General features: G+C 42.8%; 2 protein-coding genes across 2 annotated transcripts; both read left to right on the top strand.

The window, feature by feature from the left end:
* Positions 1-2,215: 2,215 nt before the first annotated feature.
* On the top strand, positions 2,216-5,997 carry LOC135258037 (serine/threonine-protein kinase pim-1-like). The gene is made up of 7 exons (XM_064341232.1): positions 2,216-2,815; positions 3,675-3,769; positions 4,178-4,222; positions 4,679-5,057; positions 5,272-5,451; positions 5,549-5,656; positions 5,837-5,997. The coding sequence occupies exons 1-7, from the start codon at positions 2,728-2,730 to the stop codon at positions 5,995-5,997; spliced, it is 1,056 nt and encodes a 351-aa protein (XP_064197302.1). The 5' UTR covers positions 2,216-2,727.
* Positions 5,845-9,223, top strand: LOC135257203 (uncharacterized). The gene is made up of 7 exons (XM_064339703.1): positions 5,845-6,401; positions 6,956-7,072; positions 7,262-7,332; positions 7,446-7,537; positions 7,829-8,248; positions 8,382-8,487; positions 8,789-9,223. The coding sequence occupies exons 1-5, from the start codon at positions 6,137-6,139 to the stop codon at positions 7,923-7,925; spliced, it is 642 nt and encodes a 213-aa protein (XP_064195773.1). The 5' UTR covers positions 5,845-6,136; the 3' UTR covers positions 7,926-8,248; positions 8,382-8,487; positions 8,789-9,223.
* Positions 9,224-9,761: the final 538 nt, after the last annotated feature.

Here is a 9,761-nt window from a genome sequence, read left to right as displayed (position 1 = left end):
CCTTTGTTTTTGTTGGTTTTTGGCAAAGACAATATCTTGATCAATTAAGGTTGTTCATAATAACTGAGTAAAGTCATAACATCATTTTGTACTTTCACTTATTCCAACATAGTTCAAGTGTGCCTCGTTGACATATTCCCATTTCACCTTTTAAATTTTTACAAAATGCTTTGGTGAGTGAGAAAGTGACCTCACTTTAGTAATTAGGGCCTGTAAGAAACACCTCCGACACAGCAGAAGCATCTGAGTGGTGAAGAAACACATAAGTCTACCTGGTCCTCTGGAACGGGTATTCTCATTATCTTACATTACCATTAACAGACATTACAGGCATTTGCAACGCTCTTATCAGAAGCGGAGTACACAAGTTATGCCCATAACCAGGAACAGTATGACAAAACCAGGAGAAGTACCGGTCCAAGTGCAGGAACAACCGCATAGTTCAACTTGGAGCTGAAGTTTAGCTTGTTTAGTCACTAACACAAATGAGAACAGCAAACGCAGTCTGCAAAATACAAGCAGTAGTTAGACAGGTGCATAACTAGTCACCTACAAACAGCTACCTGTACAACCCTAAGTTTACAGTCATTACAGGAGATAGGGAGGGATGGAGAGTGCACTGAGAGGAGTCTCAGTCGTTGCTTGAAGTGGGTCTGCTCAGCTGTTCTGACCTCCACGGAGGTCATTCCACACGTGGGCCAGACGACAGGAGACGTGTTCGGAGCGCAGTGCGAAGGGGGAGTGCCAGGCGTCTGAGGTATCGAACGGAGGTCTGGTCTTAATTATGACTTACTATCGTTGCTACAGTTTGCATAGGAGACAGAGGAGACTACTGTCTCCCATATGGACCCATATGATTAAACCTGTTGGTCAATAATAGAAGAGCCGGTTCTAGGCAGGGGCAGCCACCTAGGATGCTATCCATCTGGGGGAGCAGCAAATGAAAGGGGGAAAATGAAAATCCATACATTGCGTCCACGACATTTAGGTCCATACTATTGGTGGTCTATACATTTAGTCAGAGTAAATGGGTTCAACTGTATTTAAATAACATGCATATCATTACATACATGCTATTATTGGTAAAGTGGTTGCAAATCTTATTTTAAGATCAGTATTTTGCTTGAAACATGACTGCTTACTTTTGTTTCCAGAAATTTTAAGCACAAGTTTATGACAAAAAAAATGTTTTCTTTAGTCCTTATTCTTCTTATCTCTGTACTGTTTACAGGAATTTATTTATTCATTTAAGTATTTGTTTTCTTGTTTTATTTTATTTTACTTCATATGGCCCCACTCATCAAGAGTCACAACACAAATGAAACACAGTAGCACTATTATAATGTTGGGATATATTTTAGTAAACAGGAAGAGCATATTTACTACCACAGTTTGAGATTAACATAGCTCTTGTATACTATAAGATTTCTTATTTTTAATATACTGTGTGGTGTTTCCTATAAAGACCCCTTGTAAACAGACCAAGCAGAGCAGTGTGATAGCTTTAACCTGGCACCTGTCCTGTTTGAGTATGGCCAGAGCTTTGAAGAAAGACAACATGTAGATAATAAACTACTGAGAGAAGTGGAGTACCATGAAGCTCAAAATAAAACATTCTTCCCCTATGTGACATCTGACATAATGGCAGGGACCAGTTTTCAGTCTCACTGTTTTCACTAATTCACTCCACTCACATAACTCTGCTTATAAATAGTTCTACTACAACTTATATTTCAATTAAATTCCTTCTCTTTTTCCAATAGGAAGATGGATCCCCTCCACCCCCTTCTTGACATGGAATGCTGGTTATATAACATATTTTTTCCTTGCTGCTGTGGGCACTGTGGGTCTCCAGGAAGTTATCCAGGGGTGAACGGATTCAAACTCCCAAGAAAGTGAAATAAATCGTCCTTATGTGCACATTCCTGCAGAATACATGTTATGCACACACAGGGGGAAATAGAACAGTACAATACAGAATGATTGTTTGCAGCACAGAAAGATGACTGCAGAGATCAGGCATCTGAAGCCTATGTGGGAAAATAAATTAAAATAAACACAAGATGTAGAAAAATGGATCACATCACCCTCCTTGAAACTTCATTTTGGAAGTGGAGCAGAGAAGTTAACCTGCACCTAGTCTGGACGAACCAGTCTATGGTCCGAACACAGAACTGTCCGTCTGAAGACTTGTCATGTGATGCGAAGGCAATAACAACGATATTTCAGTCAGACACCTGGGGGAAATGATCGCGATAATGAACAGCAAAACTACTCGTTATCTAGTAACTTTGCTAACCACCTGTATGTATTTGGTCGTCATTTAAAATCCGATATTCCGACGATGGAAGCTGATGTTTTACATTACAATCTTTACTATAATTGCTGAACGGGTTAGGCAAGTGTACACAGCACTGATGCATATATTGCCAATTTACACTGGAGTCAAATAATCTCATTCTGAAAGCAAAGAGAACCTAACCAAAACGAAACTGAGTCGACAAGCAACGTTTGTATATGTAAAAATATATATGAAAATAATGAATTGTTCGGCATTAACATTTATTTTAGTGTCTTTAGTTGTGCTAACACAACCGGTAGCCAAGGGCAAGGTAGCCAAGCAACGGTGTAGGCTACTGTTACGTAACAGAAAACAAAATACACTGTATAAAGCCAAAGATTTTTCAGTGATCAGTCGTGGTGTGTGAATTCGTTATTGTTTCAATAATGGACGAGCTATGGATAAGCAACGATGCGAGTTATGGAGAGATCGACTTCCTCATCTCCGCGACCAACTGGAGATGCAGGCGGCAAGGTTAGGATCTCAGTGGTTAGGATGGAAGCCTCCGTTAGGGGGCGTTGGCTGGGGACAACCACTTGGATGGTGTATAGCTTTGGGGACAGTGCAACTTAATTCATGAATTAGCTATGCACAGCTGGTGCTTCACTATTTTTTACCAAATATATTAGCAATCATAAAGTAAGTAAAAATAAAAAGTAGCCCAATTTGCTGGTAACAACTCTTATGAATATCTATTGGCCCCTCTCTTTCCAATTCAGCTTATGGCTGCTATCAAGGCCCAAATTTGCTTGCAAAAAACAGCTAATGGTCATGCAGTAAAGAAATTCCAGGCTAACGTAGCATTTTCTAGCCTCGGTTCCTATAACAACGAGCGTGCAGTTTTAATGTGGAAAAGATTTAGAGGAATATTTTTTTTTCATAAGTGTCTTCAGCGACGTCTAGAGGTTGTACGTGTGAACATATGCAGTTTACTTGCGCCCTTGAACAATCTGCACATACTGTCATAGTTGCGAGTCTGGAGAACATGTATTTTCTTTTGAGCACAAGAACGGAATGTCTAGGCTACTAACCACTATAAAGCCAGTAGACATCTGTAAAATTTCCTTCAGGTATGGAGGGAAATTTTATTATATCCTCATGTTATTTTGTATTTACACATTTATTTAGGCATATGTGTACAGGCAGAGATAATTACATTTGTCGACATAACCCATCAAAGCGTACAGATTGTCTGTGGTGTCTCATTCACAAAAGGAAATGTGCGCTGCTCAATAGCTGAAAAAGCAGGGAATGTAGGCTAATGCTATACCTACGACATTACGGTACTGTCGCATGTTTTTCTTAACAAATAGTCTGCATACTTGTGTTGTAGAACATGTGGAGAATTACTACATGAAAGGATCACTACTGGGAGAGGGAGGATGCGGATCAGTATATGCTGGAACTCGCATCTCTGATGGACTGCCAGTAAGATGTCAATTTCTTCACTGCGCTTTGATGCATCTATTCTCCTCTAGTAACACCTGGGACTATCTTCTGATATTGCCATTTAATTCTTAGTATCCCTTGTATGCCCCATTTATACTGACTTCCATTAACTATATTGCTGTTTCTTTAGACTTGTTTTTATGCATCATACTTTCTTGTATTGGCTTATTTCAAAAGCTATAATTGTAATATTAATCATTTTTCCTAGCTTTTTCATAACTAATATTATTTTACTGTGTAACATCAACATTAGCAAAACTGTGAAATGAAATATATAAGCATATCTGCTGTCTTTAGGTGTTTGTATATAACAGTAAAACTGAAAAGCATGAAGCAGTTTGTAAAGATTGCATTTGCACCTCTCATCTTTTATCTTGGTTTCCTCAGGTTGCCCTAAAATATGCAGCGAAAATAGAAGGAGACCTGCTTCTAGTGAGTAACACTTTAGCAGTTACATTTCTTCAGCTTTTACCCTGTTGGCTGTCCATGATCACAACGACTCATTTGTCACCTAATAAGTTTTTTACTGGTTTTTCCTGGTACAATCTGTAATCTCCTCAAAATGTGTGCTGTGATGGATAATCTGCAGTAACAGGACTCATTATTCATTGTTGCGACACCTTACCACACGCACTGACTGCCCAGTATCATCAAAGCACACCCAGCTCATACAACTTCCCAATATATATGAACTTAATTATAATCACATCCAGCTCATACAACTGCCCAGCATAACCTCATTATATCCACACCCAGCTCACAGCTAATTTCCCATTACAACCTCATAATCACACCCAGCTCATAACCAGCTGCCCATATGAACCTCATTATAACCACCCTCAGCTCATGCACATTCTAGCCAACCTGCTTGACTTCCTCTCTCTACAGCCTGGACAGGAAGTCAGAGCACCTCGGGAGGTGGGGCTAATGGGGCTTGTGAACGAGAACGCGGGTCATCCTAACATCCTGCGGCTTCACGAGTGGTTCGATGCCCCAGACCACTACGTGATGGTGCTAGAGAGGCCTGACCCCTGTAAGGACCTGGCGGGTTTCTGCTACCACCAGAACAAAATGATGGATGAACAGCAGGCCCGGGCAGTGATAGAACAGCTGCTTCACGCCCTCCTGCACTGCCAGCACGTAGGAGTGTTCCATCGGGATGTGAAACCAACCAACATCCTGATAAACACGGAGACCCTGCGTGTCATCCTCATTGATTTTGGGTGTGGAACTTCCTGGATGGACGCTCCTTACAGTTCCTTCGCAGGTCAGTGAGAGGACGAGTTTACAGGTTTTTCAGGGTTTGGAAATACTGACGTTCTGATGTACTTATATAATAGTTAGGTAAAATAAATAGAAAATTCTGCATGCAGCAAATCTTTACAATTATATAGGCTTCATTTTCATAGCGTGAATGAAATATTTGTATTGTCGCTGCCATATCATAGGTGTCTGTACACTCTTCTCTGTATATTTCTTAGGCACCCCTGAATTCGCACCTCCAGAGTGGTTTGCAGAGGGACTGTACCATGCTGGGCCCTGCACAGTGTGGTCCCTCGGGGTCACAGTGTTTGGCATCGTTTGTGGATACCTGCCATTTAACCCGAACGATGGCCATGAGAGCATGAGCAGAGTCCACTTTCCTACAGGGCTGTCCTCAGGTGAGTTGAGTCAGCAGGAAACGGCGGGGCTGATTGTGTGTGATGTCACAGATTTTACCCTCCTTTTATCTGCTCTGTCGGGTTTTGCCATTTACAGAAATCAAGGACTTCATGAGCAGGTGTTTGGCACCGGAGGTGAATGAACGAGCGACGCTAGAAGAGCTCCAGGGTCACCCATGGCTCCATCCCACCTGCTTAGAACAAGGTAGCCTTGACCTCAGAACTCACTTTAGATTGAACTAAGGGCCTCTTTGGACTATACTATTATCTGAAAAGTACCATTATCTGAAAAGATCTGCATTAAAATCAAGCTCATGGGCAAACAGGCTAATGTGTCTCAAGTGTTTTATTGCATCATGTGACCTGACTGTATGATCTCTTTCAGTCGGATTCAGGAAGAGGAAGAGGGGGACGGAGGAAGATGGAGAGCAGAAAAGGAGCTCCTCTGGTTCTCTCATTCCTGCAAAGTGCCTCCGGAAAGGTCAGGGTCCCAGCAATGCTCTCCAAGAGAGGGAATTAGGCTCTACGGCACAGCTGTACAGCTGAAGCACATGGATATCCAGACTGGGACTCTGCATGGCTTCATAGAAACTGACACATTCAAACAAGCCAGAAATACAATACTGACTGGCCCTGAAGCCTAAATGGCCTACCTATAGCCCTACAGTGTAGTGCTGCTTGTGTTATGGCTGAGAGTCTGCTGAAATGGCTTCAGCTTCTGGTATTACACGCTCCAGGAGGAGAATGCCAAGGCCATGAAGGAAAGGGGCTAAGTGAACATGGTCCCCAGGCCCCCATACTCAGCCATGGCCATGAGCAGCGAGGAGCACGCTGCTCGCTTCGGAAGCTGGAACCAACAGGGGATGGCCATCTGAGCCACGCCCAAAGCAGTGAACAGTTCCTATCCGCCTGTTCCTCTTTGTGGTCGTATTACAGCTGCCAATTCTCAGGTAGGATCTATCATGTGCTACTACATCATCAATGTGGGAGTGGTCTGTGCATTCACCACCCAGTTCCATTCACATAAAAAAACGTATGGCTTTTAATGAGTCATAATCAGCAGCAATGTGAATTGGTGAGGCTTCCTGCTTGGGTTACAGTGCTATTCTTTTGAAATTTTATTTATTTCCATTTTTCAAATTATAAAATACTCTTTGATCTTTTAGTTACTTAGCAGCACAACCTTCTGTGTCTTGCCTGTTTTGGCCCAGTCAGAAGTCCTGTAAGGTGTAAGATTGCAAATATGTGATTAGAATGTTCTTAGCTGAACATTCTAATGCTGATGTAACTCTTAGCTTTTGGGAAAAAAGAAAAGAAAATATAGAAAATATAGAGAATGAAAAAGAATGCAAACTCCTTTTTTTCAATTTCTAATCTTTTTTCTCCATACCCTTTGAAGAGTTTTGGAATGTTTTGTTTTTTTAAATGCTTTTAACAGCATGCTTGTAAATTTTATATTAAAAAGTTATAGCTTAGAAATGTAATCTCTCTCTTATATCCTCAGAAAAGCCCCAGAAGGCTGGTGTGAAGAGGAAGATGGGGTGTAAAGAGCAGGTAGTGGTGCAGGGAAAGAACCTGGGTCCCTACAGCGGGACCAGACCTGCAAATTGGCCACGGAAAGGTTAGTCACAGAAATGCTGTCCAAGAGAGCTGAAGCACATGGATATCCAGACAGAGACCCGTCATCAATATCAAAGAGCCCCCAAAATGGCCGACCTATAGCCCTCAGTGTAGTGCTGCTTATATGAGAGCAGTTCGTAATGATGCCAGCTGTAGTTCTGTGGGGTCTAATAATTCATCTATTCCTCAGATCAAGATGAAGATCACCTGCTGATACAGCCTGCTCCTCCCTGTGGGCGTATTCCAGCTGTCAATCCACAGGTCTGTGCAATCATGCGCTACCGCATCATTTCCTTGTGCAGTGGACGTGGAATGTGCATTTATATTGTGGTCAGCGCACTGTGTGAACCAGGTCCTTTTTGTGGTCTTCCTAGAGCCTGGAACCCAGCTGCCCACTGTCCACCCAACCAGCTGACCCAGCTGACCTCCATCCCATGCTGGACTACTCAGGGCATGGGGCCCTAGTGTGAGTTCCCCTCTGATTAGGTTACCCCTGGTGGGTGATACATCACTGAATCCCAGCTGGGCCAATTGTGTTTTCCTGTCTAGATATACTGATTACATCATGATTAGAATTACTGTAGCACCACCCACAACAGGTTATGTGTCTTTGTCAGAAATTATTTAGTTTATCAGATAAGTAAACATGCTGTTCCATCAGTGTAACACGGTGTTTGGATGCATGGGGATCAGATATGGACCAGATTTATAATGGAACAAGATCTTTAGTTTGCCACTAACTTTACTTTTTCTCCAGATTTTCACTGGATGGGCCAGAGGATGCACTACTCTGCCTCGGTGAAGACCACCTCCAGGACCATGAACCCAATGTCCTCGTGGGGTGGATAATATAAGGTTGAGGCAGACTGTGACGTATCCACGTGTCAGTGCCAAACAGAAACTAAGCAGCTCATGTCTCTTCATTGCTGTTTAATTTTCGGTTTGGCACTGACGCATGGAAGCGTCACAGTCTGCTTTAACCCCATATTATCCTCCACCTTCCCAGCCTGCCTTAACCACACCCCCTTCCCAGCCATCACTGAACCCTGTTTTAGCCCCGCCCCCCATCAGACGCAACTGATGCAGCAAGTGCCAAGGTGCATGGTGTGCCCCACTGCAGTCTGCAACCACATACGCAGGTCACCATGCTGCAGGAAAGCTCGTGGACTGCATGTTTGTAAGCTATGTTGTAGTACAAATTGTACATTTAAAATACAGCCTGGGGAAGTTCCAGGCACCAGACATCCTGCAGTTTTGTTTCGTGCCCTTTGGTGACGCTCCCTCAGGAGAGATTTGTTTCTGTGCTGCAGTCCCATCAAGCCAGGGAGGCTATGCAGGAAACTGGCCAGTGGAGGAAAGCCACAGTGCAGCCGAGTCCAGAGAGTTCCATTAGTGCTTATGACCAGCATGGCAGAGGTATGGGGTCCAGAGAGTTCCATTAGTGCTTATGAGCAGCATGGCAGAAGTAAAGCACTATAACACACACAGGCCTTTCTGCCTTTCCTTTTTATTAGAGCAACTCTGTATTCTCCCACAATTCCAGCTATCCCTCTGCAGTTCAGCAGCTGAATTGCGCAGTCAGTTTAGCATGTAGTGTTCCTGTTGGCCATTCTTAATTCCAGGCTAACATGGCTTTTTATAGCACAAATGAAAAATTGCAACCGTATCTAAAAGCTGTGCAGTAGCTCCTGAAAAGACACGCCCTTATTTCCCACAGGGTGTCATGTGCAGATGCCTGTCCACCCCTTCGAGGTCCGCCAGGATTCATTTCACACCTGTGGGTCAGGGAACTGTGGGTTGTAGGTAATTCAAGGTGTTACCAAAAACAGGTAAAATGACCGTTATCCCAGGAAGAAGCAGATCAAAGGTTTGTATTAAAAACAGGAAGATTTATTACGCAGCCGGCTACGGGAACAACTCAGAGAGAAAGTTCCAAATAGTATTGGTGGGTGATTAGATTTATGCAATTTCCAGTAGATTGGTATTTGCATATAGTGGAATTCTATTGTTGAAAGGGAGCACTGCCTCTGATTGGTGATAAGAGGCTGTGCTTCCTTCCGATTGGACCATTCAAATTCAAACCCATCCTACCTATTCAAACAGGTTCCATTCACATTGAAATTGAAATACAACAGGGGGCTCGCCCCCTTCCCCCCCCAGCAACTCCCAACCAGAATACACAAAACTGTCTGTTTCCCAACAGGGTCATGTTCCACTGTGTAAACAGGAGCAACTGTTACTACAGCCCTGATCAGACATGATCCTCATCAGGTGCGTTTGTGTAGCATTAATGGTGTCATAAAGACCTGAGATGTCTCCTTTCCTTACAGAACAGGCAGCCCTGTACTTCTGAGCAGTTAAAGACTGGTATTTATTTGTTATTTCAGGGAGCAATGTAATTATCATTCAAGTTTAGACATACAGACCCCTTTAATCCCAGTGAAACACAGATGAGTGTCTGGATGAGCACTGATGTGTTTGTTTTCTTCTTCAGCGGTGTGAAGGAAGAGCAGTTCCAGCACCTCGTTCTTCTGCACAGAGAACATGCCATTGCCTGACACCATCTTTAAATGACTTGTTAACATGTGAATAATTCAGTCCAATAATAAAAATAAATGAGAATAGTTATTAATATTTGGTTGGTGTAATATCTGATGGCTAAATATAAAAAAAATACTGTATGTGTGTGT

This window comes from Anguilla rostrata, chromosome 6 (genome assembly GCF_018555375.3).
Source record: "Anguilla rostrata isolate EN2019 chromosome 6, ASM1855537v3, whole genome shotgun sequence".
NCBI lineage: Eukaryota > Metazoa > Chordata > Actinopteri > Anguilliformes > Anguillidae > Anguilla > Anguilla rostrata.
This window is presented reverse-complemented; position numbering and strand designations above follow the sequence as displayed.